At 40.2% G+C, this 17,358-nt stretch overlaps 1 protein-coding gene across 2 annotated transcripts in view; it reads right to left on the minus strand.

Annotated features, from left to right (window-relative positions):
- REC114 (REC114 meiotic recombination protein) overlaps positions 1-17,358 on the minus strand; it is a 121,161-nt gene that overhangs the window by 25,167 nt on the left and 78,636 nt on the right. For both annotated transcript variants that reach the window (XM_032342516.1, XM_032342515.1), the window contains exon 3: positions 6,577-6,660. In XM_032342516.1, coding sequence (XP_032198407.1) covers positions 6,577-6,660 — 84 coding nt within the window. The remainder of the gene's footprint in view (positions 1-6,576; positions 6,661-17,358) is intronic.

The raw sequence follows: 17,358 nt of genomic DNA on the forward strand, positions 1-17,358 counted from the left end.
CAAAATCCTTTTGAGTTCCTACAGGCAAAAATCCCTTGATTTGTCTGTTCCCAATTGGTACTATTTAAATTTTTTAGATAAAGCCATTAGGCAAAACCACATGATTACATTACAGAAAAGTCTGGGCATGTCTAAGTGATGAGGAGGTATTGTGTTTAGAAGAATGGATACTGCTCAGGATGCCTGGGTGGCTCAGTTGGTTAAGCAGCTGCCTTCGGTTCGGGTCATGATCCTGGCGACCTGGGATCGAATCCCACATCGTGCCCCTTGCTCGGCAGGGAGCCTGCTTCGCCCTCTGCCTCTGCCTGCCACTCTGCCTGCCTGTGCTTGCTCTCTCTCTCTCTGATTAATAAATAAAATCTTTAAAAAAAAAAAAAGAATGGACACTGCTTTTCCACTTGACTGCCACTGTTGGGTTCTCTTCATTTTGTAATTCATTTAATCTTTTTCCTAAGTGTAAAATAACCCATTATCACTACCCTTACAACAATGAAAAAATACGAAAAGGGAATACTCTAATATATACTTATCTTAGAACAAACATATACACGCACTTATCCATCGTGGGTTATGTATTACAGGGATATGTTGGACTATACTACTGTATAGTAATAAAGAACATAAATCTAGAAGTTTAGGGGCACCTGGGTGGCTCAGTGGGTTAAGCCTCTGCCTTCAGCTCAGGTCATGATCCCAGGGTCCTGGGATCGAGCCCCACATCAGGCTCTCTGCTCAGCAGGGAGCCTGCACCCCCCCACCCCCGCCTGCCTCTCTTCCTGCTTGTGATTTCTAATAAATAAATAAAATCTTGAAAAAAAAAAAAGAAGTTCATTGTTCTTAATGACTGAAGAGTAGTCCTTTATTTATCTGGCCCCCTAATGACAAACATTTAAGTTATTTACAGCCTTTTGTCTATTATAAACAACAGAGCTGTGGTAGGCATTCTACAAATTCGCCTGGTCAAAAGGTCTTGGTATTTTGGTACCATGCCTAACTGCTCCGGACAAGATACTATCAGTTTATGCCCACTGTGCCCTCCACACTGGAGATTCTTACTCTTTTAAACTTTTTTTACTCTACTAGGTTAAGACAGACTTTTTATTGTAGAATTTCATTTCTTTGATTACAAATAAGGTCGAATACTTCTACTTATTAGTCCCCTGTATTTTTCTTTTCTGGATTGCATATTCATTTCCTTAGATATTTTTCTCTCGGATGAATAATCCCCAAATTGTCAAGAGAAAATAAAAGCTGATTTTCCCTGAGGAAGGAGAAAGACCTGATAAGAGACCTATACATTCCATTTTCGGTAATTCTAGGAGTCTTTTGTGTGAAATTGAGCTGCTTTCCTGTTTACAATTAATAAGCCGTTTCCAGCTTAACCTAGTTTAAACTCTATATGAAGACCTCTGTATTAGCTATTCCCATTCCGACTCTGTAATTATCAAATCTTTGACAAGCAATCACATTAAAAATTGTACCTCGGGGCTGGACAAAAGACTATGTACAGAAACAGACAATTATTAAGTGCATCAGCAGGGCAACGATCTCATACCAATCATGTAGGTTTAGAGCTATCTGTATGTGAGTGTGCATAAGGAGGAGTCTGGACAGTTAGGGTTTCTTTAGAATGCAGTTCCAAGAATGATGGGGTAAGGTGACAGCCTAACTGAAGCCTTGCTCCAAGTTTGCGTCTGTAAAATTCTCAGAGAGAATTTGAGCTTATCATCTGAAGCCAGAAATATCACCTCAGTGCATGCAGACCCAAGATAAAACTGAGGTGCATCAGGAAAATGTGACAATGAGCTACATTGCCATCCCATGTCCTCAATGCCATGGGGTGCCACAAGGGAAAAGCTGCCACCAGGTTAACAAAAAGGACTCCTGGGTTGAAAATCTTGATAAGACTTATTCTTATGCCATAATTAAAAGTGAGAAAGGGCTCCTTGTGGTGAAATGAAAAGTTTTCAAGTATATGCCAACAGCCATGAGCTGGCCTAAATATACAGTCTATCATCTAAGAAGATTAGCGCAAAATGACTATGTTTTAAGTGATGGTTTACATGTTGGGTTGTTCTCCCCTACTTCAGAACGCTTAATTTCAAGTTATTACAATAAGCAGAAAACCCCCTTCACACAGACGCCTTAAGGAAACAAAAGTAAAGGCTAAGGGCTTGTCTCTGGACACTGATCATGTACTCACAAGAAAATCAGGCTCTACCTTCTGGGAGGCATTGTGCTCAGTAAATTCTGACTCACAGGTATGAAGAGCATCTACATTTGGCGATTGTCATACAGGCTCTCTGGCTGATGTCATACGGTACCAGCACACATGTAAGACGTGGGTCTGGTTAGCGCTACATGGGAGGAGAGCCAAGGAGACACAAGGCCTCATCAGCCTGCTGGGTTTTCCTGCTGGTTTTAGATTCCTTGCCCAGACCTGTTTGTATAAAGTTTCTCATCACCACTAGGACCCCCAACCAAAGCAGTTTTCCCCACCACTGGTAGAGAATTCCTCTGCCATAGAAAAGGAAGGAGAGGGGAGTACACAAAAAAGGACTGAATGAGTGAAGGGGCTTCAACACATTCTTTGATTTTTTACTTTGCAACCAAGATGCAATACTCCAAAATCATGAAAACAGGATTCAGTGAGTTCCTGGGGGTAAAGAGGAGAGTGGTTTGTTCATTCCTTTAAACCAAACTCCCTGCAGATAGGTAACTAAATGTTGACTGCTAGCCGATTAACCTGGAGCATTTATATCAGAATTACTGGAAAAAAAAAAAAAAGAAGAAGAAGAAGCCCAATTTGCAAATAAGCAGAACTTAATCTGCTTATTTCATCCAGAGAGAAAAGAAATACAATCTTTTATTTACCCACAGGATTTAAGCTATATTTAATTGCTGTTAACAGAATGAAAACTTTATTTTCAAAACACTTCTTCCATTTGCTAACTTAACGGTGTTTGTTACACAACACTTGGTTGACTAAAAGTTATCCAAGGCAAGAAACACCAGAGATACCCTTTTCTAGATAAGGCCAAAAAAAGAATCTGTTGGTTCAGTATTATTATACCAAGCCAACAGATCACAAAAACGGGGTGGGGGGGGAGACATGATCTTGATAAGGTATCAAAAATATTTTGATAAATCAATTTAATATGTAATCCTGATAAAAGTATTAGTAAATAAAATTTAACTGAAAGACTATCTCCCTTACATGGTAAAGAATATCTGATCAACAGCTAGAAATGTTCTTAAGGTCTAAACACAACTGTCCATTCAAGTCAACAAGAGGTCAAGGATGATGGTATAACCACAGAATTTGTGTTCTGAAAGGTCTAGGTAATTCAGTAAGATGAGAAAAGTATAAGTATATATATAAGTGTAAACTATTGGGAAAAATAAAATTGTCATTGTAGATTATAAATCAATTTCCTAGAAATTAAAAAATTAACAAATCAGAGTTAATAAAAGTTTGGTTGGAAGCCAAATTTCAACTAATTCAGAAAAAGTCTAATAATAAGCAGCTAGAAATCTCTTTGGGATAAAGAATACCATTCACAGTAACAGTGGGCAAAAGGATCTTAACCTTAAATATTTCTAAAATCTACATCTATATGACTTATATATATATATATATAAATCACATATATATGTGTGTATATACATATATATATATATATATATATAGGGAGGTGATTCACAGAACAAATACAGATGGCTAACAAATACACAAAAAAGGTTCATTCCCATTAGTTACTGAAGAAATGCAAATTAAAGGAAGATGTTCCTTTCTGCCAATCAGACCGGAAGCTAGCTTTAAAATTTAAATTATATCCCCCTATTGGAAAGAATTTGGATAAATGAGCATTCTTAAATTCACTAGTGCTATAGAAATGGGGTGAATTATAGAGAGGGCACTTTGACAAAATAAATACACATACTTCCAGGACTCCTATCTCAAGAACCCTGTAACTAAATCCTTATGAAAATCAAAACATTTTTATAATAGTGAAAACTTGGGAATTAGCTGAATCATGTTGAATGCGAACAATAAAATGCTATGTAGCCCTGAAGAATCACATTTTCAAAGACTGAAAAGGTCGTGACTCAGGATCGTGTTCCTGCTGTCATGTTCCATGACAAGACAGCAGGAACAAAGCACTCCGTGTAATACAAACCCAAAGGTATAAATTATCTGTGCGATAGACACTGTTCACTGCCATGAGCAGACATATATGAGAGGCTGAGAAAGCTAAATGCTCATTTTGCTAATGTCAGCAAATTGAGACAGGCCACATTACACTGTTCTGGTCCATGAGACTTAAGAAGATCTATTCTTTTGTGGGAAGTGGAAAGAAGCTGTACAGGAAAGTTTTTGCTTTCCTTATGAAAGGGACAGAAGAAGCTGGTTTTCTTGAATAGAAATTCGGTCGAGCTACAGCAGCCATTTTGTAAATGCGAGGGAGAGGCCAGGGGAATTGCAAAGATGTTGACCTTGGAACTGTGAAATTGCTGAGCCGATGCTAGCAACTGCCTGTTTCTGGATTTGTCATCTAGTAAAAAAAAAAAATAAATAAAATAAACCCTTCATTTTGGGGGCCATTATGCCTGGATTTTCTGTCACATGCACCTGAATGCTATCCTAACTGAAAGAATATATCATGTAAGAACTTCAAAATGTTAGTAATAATTATTTTGGAATGGTCAAGTTGCTTGGTTTTTATGTTGTTCTTCATAGTTCAAATTTTTAACAGTAATATATATCAGGAAAAAACTTAAAAACTTGGTGTAACTTTTATTTTTTTTTTAAGATTTTATTTATTTATTTGACAGAGAGAGATCACAAGTAGGCAGAGAGGCAGGCAGAGAGAGAGGAGGAAGCAGGCTTCCTGCTGAGCAGAGAGTCCGATGCGGGACTCGATCCCAGGACCCTGAGATCATGACCCGAGCCGAAGGCAGCGGCTTAACCCACTGAGCCACCCAGGCGCCATTGGTGTAACTTTTAAAAGACATATATAGTTGACTGCAGAATGAGAGGTGAGGGGTGCTGACCCCTGCACAGTTGAAAGCCCAAGTAAGACTTAATGACTCCCCCAAAACTTAGCTACTTGTAGCCTACTGTTAACAGGAAGCCTTATTGGTAACACGAACAGTCGATCAACCCACTTTGTATGTTACATCTATTATATACTGTATTCTTTTTTTTTTTTTTAAGATTTAGTTTATTTATTTGACAGAGAGATCACAAATAGGCAGAGAGGCAGGCAGAGAGAGGAGGAAGCAGGCTCCCTACCCAGCAGAGAGCCTGATGGTGGGGCTCAATCCCAGGCCCCTGGCATCATGACCTGAGCCGAAGGCAGAGGCTTTAACCCACTGAGCCACCCAGGCGCGCCTATATACTGTATTCTTAAAATGAAGTAAACTAGAGAAAAGAGAATGTTAAGAAAATCAGTAGGAAGAGCAAATACATTTACAGTGTTGTACAGTATTTATCGGAAAAAAAAAAAATTCTGTGTATCTGCAGACCTGCGAGTTCCCTTTGGCAGTCTGGTGAAACCAGTGGACCACTTCTCAAAACATTTGCAATCACATAAAATATATTAGATTATAAAGGAAACCAATTATCCTGAAGTAGGCTACTACAATATTAAAACACTAATTTGTGAACTAACAGTATATATGCTCATTAACATAGGCAATAAAAAGATCTAACAGCAGGCCTAATTACCACCATAATTCTGCGGCAGTGCTGAGCACGGCTGACATTGAAGCTCCCAGAAACAACCACAATGTGGTGAAATTAGCTGATTTCTATTGATGCAAAGATCTAATATGACTGTGTCTGATGCCAACATTCATAATGGAAGGAAATGATAAATTCCAATTAGAGGTCAGTGAAAATCCATGGTCTCCTGAATTCTTGAGGGACCCTTTGGAGGGTCTGTGGATCCCAGGCTAAGCCCTTTCCCTTAGATGCTCTGTTAGGTGCTCTTCCAATTCTCAGTCTATGAGCCCATGAAAAATTAGGATCTTTCACCTAAATTCCAATATTACCTACTTGGTGAATGTTAACAGATTGTTTTTTTAATAGTTATTTCTGTAAGAAAATAATCCAGGTGATTAGACTGCATATGTCTTTGATGAGAATCATTCTTGATGTTTAATGCAGTCAGAAACCAAATAAAAGGGATTTTTTTTACTATTAAAGAGGGAAAACAAAAAGACATTCTCAGTAAAGCATTCGAAAATAGTGAGACAAACAATGACATGTCCCGCGTCCTCCCAGCGTGTGCCTGGGGAATGGGGCACGGCTGGGCCGCCGCTGTGTCAGATGGGCACTGACAGATCAGTCAAAGCCCTGGGTCCTCAGCAACATCCTCTGACTGACGGGCTGCTGCCTTTCTGCAGCCCGGGGTTCACATTCTGCTCAGAGGGCAAGTCTTTCAACATACGTAATCTTCCCGGTTCCATTTCACCTGCAAAGAGAAGCTCCCACACTCACCCTCCCTGTGCACACTTAGATGAGAAGGGTATGACCGTTCGCTTAAAACAGTTGGCCACGGGGCCTCTTGCCTTTATTGTTGTTCCAAATAACAGACAATCCATGCGTCTCACAATCTTCAACCAGTTCTTGCTACCAATGAGTGAAAACCCTTCCTGAAACAAAACAATTAAGCACAATTAGCTACAGAAGCAAAAAGGGACAGGAAGAACAGCTCTGGAGCAGCTGCCTCCTATTAGAAAGTTGTACATTCATTCCGAAAGTAAGCACAATATAGAAACGGCTCGATTTCACCCGCTGCCAAGGATGACCCTTCCAGTAAGTCCCTGAGCCCAGAGCTCGGCCTGCCTGACCCACAGTGAGAGTCTCAGCTTTCACTGCTTCACCTTTTCATATTGAAAATCAATGAAATACTAAAGCAAATGTCCACAGTCATAGCTGTTGTAAAATACATCTCTGGATTTGCCAAAATACAAGCTTATGTTCCTGAAAGCTAAGGGTTTCCAATATACTATTAGCTTGTCTGACAGATCTCAAACTACACAGTGAGAGTTCTCTTCGTGAGAATCTTATTTTGAGATTCCTATGAATGGAAAAATTGAAGCAACTTGTTTTTGGATGCTGAATGTCTCGTTCTTCATTTCAGTTTGGGGAAAAAAAAAAAAGGGGAGAGAGGGCAGTAGAGGGCACACTAGCCTCAAAAGAGAGACAGCAGTTAGAGCCTAATGGTAGAAAGATGAACTGTCTGCAGCTTATTAATAATCAAGTAAACAGAATTGGCTGTTGAACCACTGTGTACACTCATAAGCTCCAATTATGTTGTCAGTGGATTTCCTGGTTTAGGAAGCCCGTGAAGTGAGATTGTGTTCAGCAGTCAGTAAAACTGATCCTGGGAACCAAACCAAACTAAAGAGATGGAAAGGCTGTATGTATGTGAATCCTGCTTGCCTCCTGCCCACCTCCCTTGTCTCCCTTATACTGTTCATGCACTGCAGCCAGGGGAGGCTGCTGAAGGGATCTGAGGAGGAATTGGAAAAAAACTCCAATAATTAGAAAACAGAAGAAAATGTCATCCCTTACAAATACAAACCCTCCTGGCCTCTCTCTTCCTAAGTCTGTATACAGAGAGATCACAACTTCCAAAGAAATTTAGAGCCTGGGAAAACTGGATGTTAATTCCTCCGCATTTTCATTTAAAAAAGAAAAAGAGTCACTTCTAAAATGTTCATTGTAAGAGTTTTGTCATTAATACTGTTTTTTTAAAAATGAAAAAAGAAGTTAGGCAAACCATCTGTGATTTCTTCTTAAAACTCTCAGAATTGGCAAAAAAGAAATGCATTCACTATTAGATCTTCCAAACATGTGTGTAGCGTAAAATGTCAGTATGCAAGGACCCTGGCACTTCACACACATTACTGGCAGAAGCACAACTGCTACAACTCTTTTTTTTTTTTTTTAACTTTTCAGACTATTTATTGTTTTATTTTTACCTTTAACCTTAAGGCAAAGACTGATGGGATATTTCAGTTTTCATATAATGCCAGGTAAGGTTTTTCCCATTTTTTAAATTTCAAAATACATTTAAGTTATTTAAAAATAATTTTCAAAATGACATAATGTGCTGGAAAGAAGAAAATAAGGATTACAGCATGGAAAATATGGCCACCAAGACATGGAAGTCCCCAAGAAGATGACCAGATAAGAGCAACTGTATCAAAAGATACAAAGTCCTGATGTTGATGTTTAAGCCATTTTAGTGGTAAACCTGTCTTCACAACAAAGCTATTTAAAAGGGTACAACTCTTTTTCTTAAGTAGGCTCCCTGCTGGGCATGAACTCACACCCAGTGCAGGGCTTGAACCCACAATCCTGAGATCAAGACCTGAGTAGAGTCAGATGCTTAACCAATTGAGCCACCAAGGTGTCCCCAAACTGGTGCAATTCCTATAAAGGGTAATTTGTCAGGATCAACATTACAAGTTTAATACTCTTTAACCCGGCAACTCCCATCCTGGGAATTCATTTCACAGATCCACCTGCGCGTGTGTGAAGTGATGCAAGGACAAGGCTATGGATTTCCGCATTTTTAACAGTAAAAGACTAGAAACAAGTCAAGTATACATCAACAGTGGACTGGTTAAATAAAATATGGTACTCTTTACAGCAGTATCCAACTGTAAGAAATAATAAATGCTCTATATCAGTGCTGTTTAGTAGAAATATAATTTGAGCCACATATAATTTTTAATTAATAGCCATATTTTAAAAATAGAAGTTGGTAAAATTTAAATATTTTGTTTAATTTCTATGTCAGAAATGTTATTTCTACATGTAACTGTTATTTCAAATTTAACACTGTAAAACATTAAGGTAGTATCAAAATAGAGAATGTAAACTAAGTCTGTGACCCCCATGTTATTGTACGCAAATACCGCATCTCAATTTGGAAACTATTTTTGATGGTTAAAGTGGAATGTCATTCCAACAAAATAACATTTAATGGGAACATAAGTTACACTGCTTCCATTTTAAAATTCAACTTTAAACTAAATTTAAACTTCTGGCTTTCATCCCCCAGCCACATTTTGAGCGCCCAGTAGCCCTGCACAGCCAGCCTGTTGCTACCTTCTCAGGGCAGTTCTGTATTGATCTCCATAGTATACTGTTCAGCAAAAAGCAAGCTACACAGCAATGCCCATAAGATGCCACCTTCTGTATAAGAAAGGGAGGACACATGCAATGAATATTCTTATTATTTGCTTGCATTTACATTAAAGAGAAAATGGAATGATTAGTACACATGAGACTAATAAAAATAGCTATCTGTAGGGAGTGGGAGGAACAGTGCAAATGAGGGCAGGGGTTAGAGGAAGATTTTTTATTTTGTCTTTATGTTGCTTTGAGTTCTGAACCACATAAGCCTATCCCGCATATATATGGGAATCTCTGTGAAAACAAGATACCCATTCCACTCAAGGGAGAGGTGGAAGTGGGACCTAAAGAGATGGTAAGTCCATGGGAACTTTGTACTATCTTTACAACCCTTCCGCAAATCAATAACTATTCTAGAATAAACAGCTGATTAAAAAAGAAAAGAAATGAATGCCTTTGGCCCTGGTCGGATCTCAAGTCTTCCTGTCTCTGGTCCAGTTAGAGCTCTCTAGGACATCTCCACTGGACAGCGCAACAGATCTCTCCATGTGAGCATGCCCGGCGGCATCCAGACAACTGTCCTCCAAAGGCTGTCACTCTTGCGTGGTGCTGCCTTGGTGAATGGTGTCACACATCCTCCCCTGACACCCAGCCTATCACCAGGCATCATGCTCACCTCCTCCTTTCCTCACTCCTCCCTCAACACCATGAAATCTTCAAGTCTCAGAGATACCATCCCCAAAGAGCTTCTCCACCTGACCATTCTCCCCATGTTCACGGCCACTGCTCCATTAGACCCCCGCCAGTTGTCCCCAGAATCCCCGCACTATCCTTAGAACTAGTGCCCCTTCCTCCAGGCCTAATTTCTCCATCCATCTGTGCTACCACCAGAGCAGCCTTTATAAAACAAAAATTGGATGAAGTCACTCCCTTTCGATGCCACCATCTCATCTCTCCCTCACCCCTTGCAAGAAACACCTGCAGGATAGAGTTCAAATTCCTTGCTGCATATAAATATCTAACATTTGGCTTCTCTGCTTTTTATGCCCGATTATTTGCTTCGACACTCATATAAATGCTGTATTAGAGCCATGTGAAACTCCCCGCAGTTCTGCAAATGTACCATGCTCCTCACACCTGCATTTTCTTGTGCAGCTCATTCCTGAAATGGCTTCCTTTTTCACTGATTTTTGAAAACCCAGTTTATCCCAAACATCCCCCACAAGACAAAGTTGGCTGACCTCTCAGAATCTATGCTCTCACAGGATCTTGTACTTACCTCCTAACTGACTACACTTCACAGAGTGCGGAAGAACCCCTGGGCAGGCAAGGCAGGTTCTTGAATGTGTCTTATTACTCACCCAGCAACTAGCACAATGTTTAGCAAATGCTACTGGCTCTGCCCCAGCGGCCATTCCATTTAGGACTCTGTGCAGTGGCCACCTGGAGAAAGGTGTGGTCTCCTTCTTGGCAACATTTTTTTTTTAAGATTTTATTTATTTATTTGACAGAAAGCAAGAGAGCACAAGCAGGGGGAGCAGCAGAGGGAGAAGAAGGAACTCGAGGCAGGCTCCATCCCAGGCCCCTGCGATCACGACCCTAGCCAAAGGCAAATGCTTCACCAGCTGAACCCCCCAGGCACACTTGACAGCATCTTATTTGAGACATGTTAGGGCTCTCTTCATCAATTTGTCCAAACCATTTTGCCTTCAAACTCTGTATATCTTTTCTCTCTGTTTGCCTAATTAACCTCTGATCACTGTTCATTTCATCCCTAATCTCACTTAGGTGAGCCTATTAGACCTCCCCACCGGCATCCTTCACAGTTGTGCATCCGCAGGGCTAGTTTGCTTTAAGTCTGTTTTCCCCTTGACTGGAAGCCCCATGCAGGCAGGGGCTCTGATCGTTTTGCTCCCTACTGAACATATACCACCTATTACAGCGTTTGACCCTAGCAGCTGCTTCAATAAGTTGTCAGTGAATGCAAGAATGAAGCTCTTTATTAAAATTAACAGAGTATTTCAAGGCGGTACTTCTTGGGAACAATGAGGCCCATGCATTTATTACCTGTCCAATGATACAGAACATCTAACTTTTATTTGACTTATTTCAATCTTGTTGAAGATTCAAGAAGAGCTTTTTCATCCTAATACTTTGGGATTTAGTAAAGAAGTCTCTGTACCTAACCACTTGCCATTAATATATTCCGAGATTTTAATAATTCATCGCCCGGTCTCTGAAAATCCACCTCTTTGAATCTCCTCTAAGGCTTATCCATCTGGCAAATTCAGTTTAGCTCAGCTGATGGCTCCTCTCAGCAGCCTCTCCTGACTTGCTCAGAGAGAGAAGCAGCCCTGTTCTGTGTACCTACATCAACTGTACCAGCTGCTACTGAGGACTCACTCACCATCCCTGGGCTCCTACTACGGATGAGCACTGTGCTACGGGTTAAAAAAAGACACAGAAGCCACCTAAGGGCAGGAAGAATTTAGTAGAGTCACCCAAGGGCTCTCCCCCTCAGGACACTGTTCCCTCACCTGGTCAAAGTCACTGCTGCTGCTGAGAGTCTGCCATATCTCTTCAAAGTGATGGGATGGAAAATGGCTGGGAATTAACAGTACAAGGTAGGAAGAGAAAGAGAGTGGAATACTCTGGAAAATACCAAATTTACCATCAACTAAAAGGACAGGAGCCAAAAAGTTATGTCTGAGAGAGAGGCATGTGGAAGCTAAGGAGAATGAGACTTTCAAGTAGTGAACAGTTGAGGGTCTTAGGTAATGGACAGGGATGGAGTGAAAATAAGACCTATAATATGCCCAGAATTCAGCAGGTGGGAGGTGCTACATGCTACCATGTCTGTGTACACGTCTGTCATTCTAACTCACTCTCCCTTCTAGATCCCACTTCACTGCAAACTCCATGAGAGCAAGAACTGTGGTGTATCCATCTTTGTATTTCGCATGTCTCTTGAATAAGAAAAGGAGTGCCATGGCTAAAGACAAGGGCAACAACAGCAAAAAGGAACTTCTGGGACTTCATCAAGAGAAAACGCTTTTGCACAGCAAAGGAAATTGTCAACAAAACCAAGAGGCAATCCACAGAATGGGACAAGATATATATCCAAGATCTATATAGAACTCATCCAACTCAACACCCAAAAACCAAATAATCCAGTCAAGAAATGGGCAGATGACTTGGACAGACACTTCTCCAAAGAAGACATATGAATGGCTAAAAGACACATGAAAAAATGTTCAACATCACTAGCCATTAGGGAAAATCAAATCAAGACCACACTGATATACCACTTTACACCAGTAAGAATGGCCAAAATTAACAAGACAGGAAACCATAAGTATTTGCAAGGATGGGGAGAAAGGGGACCCCTCTTACACTGTTGGTGGGAATGCAAGCTGGTACAGTCACTCTGGAAAACAGTATGGAGGTTCCTCAAGACATTAAAAACAGAGCTACCCTAGACCCAGCACTATTAAGTATTCACTGCAAAGATATAGATGTGAAAAGAAGGGGCAAGGGCACCCCATATTCAGAGCAGCAATGTCTATAACAGACAAACTGTGGAAGGAGCTAAGATGCCCTTCAACAGATGAATGGATAAAGATGTGGTTCATATATACACGGAATATTACTCAGCCATCAGAAAGGATGAATACCCACCATTTGCCTCGACATGGATGGAACTGGAGGTGATTATACTAAGTGAAATAAGTCAAGCAGAGAAAGACAATTACCATATGGTTTCACTCATATGTGGAACATAAGGCGTAGTGCAGAGGACCACAGGGGAAGGGAGGGAAAACTGCATGGGAAGAAATCAGAGAGGGAGACAAATCACGAGACACTCTGGACTCTGGGAAACAAACTGAGGGTTACAGAAGGAAGGGGGATAAGGGAAGGGGGTAACTGGGTGATGGGTATTCAGGAGGGCACATGTTGTGGTAAGTGCTGGATGTTATAAGCAACTAATGAATCACTGAACACTACATCGAAACTAATGATGTATTATATGCTGGTTAACTGAAATAGAGTGCCAATTTCTGACCACCCCCACCCCCTGCCATGTCCTCTGATCACCCTGTGGCCCATCCCTTCCTGCTGTCCAGCTCCAGTCTCCCTGAGGTGCAGTGGCACAAATGCCATACACACAAACACACAGCCACAAGCTTTGGTTTTCAAGTAATATAAATTAGAAAGTTCATTTCTAGATTTTAGTTATCCACATTCTCCATGTCCTTTGTTATTATAAATAATTAACAGTTACCAGAAAGAAAGCCATCAAAAGAAGGGGGGAAAGGACCTAAATAAATGGATGCAGAGATTAGAGGTAGACAATTTGGTATCTAAGAGTGGTGGGGGGAAAAATGTCTTATGCCCTTCTCCAAACCAAGCCATTTCCCTTGCTCTTGATTTGACCACTGAACTAGTTTCTTTAGTGCTTCGGACACCTCTCAGGTGTGAGCAGGCAAGCTAGGAGGCCATCACAGGGGTTGCTGGCATTTAGCTAGGTAAATCAGCTTTCAAACCATGCCAGATATGATCATAAGTGAAGAAAACACAGCATTTTGCTTTTATGGAAATAACAATTAAAAAATGCTCACACCTGCTACAAACACCCTGATTCAGAGAAAAACAGCAGAGGAGAATATGGTTACAAAAATAACTCAGTGACTTACCTTTAGACAACCTTCCCAGTCCCCAAGCCCAGACCATTCAAAGGGCTTCCTGATGAACGTGAGGTATTCAGGTGCCAGTAATTTATTTAAAAAACTAGATCCTATCTTAAGTTTCAGCGTTGTGTGTGTGTGTTTTTAAAGATCTTATTTATTTGACAGGGAGAGAGATCACAAGTAGGCAGAGAGTCAGGAAGAGAGGGGGAAGCAGGCTCCCTGCTGAGCAGAGAGCCTGATGCGGGCCCAGGACCCTGAGATCATGACCTGAGCTGAAGGCAGAGGCTTAACCCACTGAGCCACCCAGGCGCCCCAGCATTGTGTTTTTGACTCACTTTCCCTGGAGCTCAGAGTTCATGAGGTTCAAATTATACTGAAAATAAGGAAAAAATGTCCATGATAAAAGGGTTGCTACAGACTATGAAGATAACAATGTGCACAGAAAAGAAAGCAAGCAAAAGAACTGGAATTTTTAAAAATTAACTTTTTAATAATCATAATCAATTGTTATTTATTAAGCTAATAAAAGGGAACAAAAAGATAAAAAACATAGCTGGTTTGAGGTGCCTGGGTGACTCAGTTGGTTAAGCATATGACTTCAGCTCAGGTCATGATCTCAGGGTCCTGGGACTGAACCTCGAGTCAAGCCCCGGGGCAAACCACCCCCTCATTTGGGCTCCTCGCTCAGTGGCTTGTCTGCTTTTCTCTCTCCCTCAGCCATTCCCCCTGCTTGTGCTCTTGCTCTCAATCTTTCATATAAATAATTAACAATCTTTTTTTTTTAATTTTTTTTAAAGATTTTATTTATTTATTTGACAGAGAGAGATCACAAGTAGGCAGAGAGGCAGGCAGAGAGAGAGAGAGAGAGGGAAGCAGGCTCCCTGCTGAGCAGAGAGCCCGATGTGGGACTCGATCTCAGGACCCTGAGATCATGACCTGAGCCGAAGGCAGCGGCTTAACCCACTGAGCCACCCAGGCACCCCAACAATCTTTTTTTTTTTTTAAAGAGCTGGTTTGAGGATTACATTTTTTTTAAAAGACTTTTTTTTTTAAGAGTTTATATATTGGGCGCCTGGGTGGCTCAGTGGTTAAGCCGCTGCCTTCAGCTCAGGTCATGATCTCAGGGTCCTGGGATCGAGTCCCGCATCGGGCTCTCTGCTCGGCAGGGAGCCTGCCTTCTCCTCTCTCTCTCTCTGCCTGCCTCTCTGCCTACTTGTGATTTCTCTCTGTCAAATAAATAAATAAAATCTTAAAAAAAAAATAAAAAAAAAAAGAGTTTATATATTAATTTGACACAGAGAAAGAGAGCTCAAGCAGGCAGAGGGGCAGACAGAGGGAGAGAGAGGCAGGCTCTCAGCTGAGCAAGGAGCCCGATGTGGGGCTTGATCACAAGACCCTGAGATCATAACCTGAGCTGAAGGCAGAGGCTTAACTGACTGAGCCACCCAGGTGCCCCAAGGATTACATTTTAAAAATTATTTTTAAATTCAAATATAATTAACACAACAGTGTTACATTAGTTTCAGGTATGCAATAAGATTCAGCATTTCTAGACATTACTCAGTGCTCATCAAGATAAAGCGTACTCTTAATCCCCTTAACCTATTTCACCCATCTTCCACTCACCTCTGCTCTGGTGACCTTCAGTTTCTGCTCCACACTTAAGAGTATTTTTGTCTTTTCTTTGTTTTGTTTCTTAGTTTCCACATATGAATGAAAGCATATGGTATTTGTCTTTCTCTGACTTACTTATTTCACTTAGCATTATACCCTGCAGGTCCATCCATGTTGCAAATGGCAATATCTCACTCATTCTTTTTTATGGCTGAATAATACTCCATTGTATATACACACCCATCTTCTTTCTCCACTCATTATTCAACGGGCATTTGGGCTTTCGTAATTTGACTACTGTAAATCATGTTGCAATAAGCATAACATGCATTTATCTTTTCAAATTACTGTTTTCATTTCTTTCAGTAAATACCCAGTAGAGGACTTAGTGGGTTTTATATTAATTCTATTTTTAATTTTTGATAAATTTCCATACTGTTTTCCACAATGGCTGCACTAGTTTGCATTCCCACCAACAGTGCACAAGGGCTCCTTTTTCTCCACATCCTCACCAACATTCGCTGTTTCTTGTGTTTTTTATTTTAGCCATTCTGTTAAGTGTAAGGTGATATCTCATTGTGGTTTTCATTTGCCTTTCCCTCATGATGAATGATGTTGGGCATTTTTTCATGTGCCCTTTGGCCATCTGTATGTCTTCTTTGGAGAAATGTTTGTTCATGTCTTCTACCCATTTTGAATTGGCTTATTTGATTTTTTTGGTGTTGAGTTATATAAGTGCCCTCAATATTTTGCATACTAACCCCTTATCATGTTATCATTGCAAATATCTTCTCCCATTCTGTAGGTTGTCTTTTAGTTTTGTTGATTGTTTCCTTCACTATGCAGCAGCTTTTTATTTTGATGTAGTCCCAATAGTTTAATTTTGTTCTGTTTCTATGGCCAAAGGAGACATATAGAGAAAAACACTGTTATGGCCAATGTCCGAGAAATTACTGCCTTTGTTATCTTTTAGGATTTTTATGGTTTCAGGTCTCACATTCAGGCCTTTAATCCATTTCGAGTTTATTGCATGTATTGGTTCAGTTTCATACTTTTGCACATAGCTCTCCAGTTTTCCTAACACCATTTGTTAGACAGATGGTCTTTTTCCCAACGCATATTCTTGCCTTTGTCCTAGATTAACTGACCATAAAAGCATGAGTTTATTTCTGGGCTCTCTATTCTATTCCTTTGATCTATATGTCTATTTCTGTGCCAGTATCACACTGTTTTGATTACTATAGCTTTTGTAGTGTACCTTGAAATCTGAAATTGTGATACCTCCAGCTTTGTTCTTTTTCAAGACTGCTTTGGCCCTCTGGGGCCTTTTGTGGTTCCATAAAAATCAGGATCATTTGTTCTAGCTCTGTGAAAAATGCTGTTGGTATTTTGATAGGGATTACATTAAAGGTGTATATTGTTTGCAGTAGTATAGACATTTTAACAATATTTTTTTTCCCCCAATCCAAGCGCATGAAATATCTTCCCATTTGTCTGTGTCATCTTCATCGATGTTCTATAGTTTACTGAGTACAGGTCTCTCACCTCGTTGGTTAATTTTATTCCTAGGGAGTTTTTTATTTTTGGTGCGATTGTAAATGGAGTTGTTTTCTTAGTTTTTTTTTCTTTCTCCTTTCTGCTGATTCATTATTAGTGTATAGAAATGATGAATTTCTGTATATTGATTTTTGTATCCTGCAACCTCACTGAGTTCACTCATCAGTTCTAGTAGTTTTTTGGTGGAGTCCTTAGGGTTATCTATAGTGTCAAGTCATCTGTAAATAGTGATAGTTTTACTTCATACTTAGCACTGTGGATGCTTTTTATTCCTTCTTCTTGTCTGATTATTGTGGCCAGGACTTCCAGTACTATGTTAAATAAAAATGGTGAGAGTGGACA

Source organism: Mustela erminea, chromosome 5 (assembly GCF_009829155.1).
Source record: "Mustela erminea isolate mMusErm1 chromosome 5, mMusErm1.Pri, whole genome shotgun sequence".
NCBI lineage: Eukaryota > Metazoa > Chordata > Mammalia > Carnivora > Mustelidae > Mustela > Mustela erminea.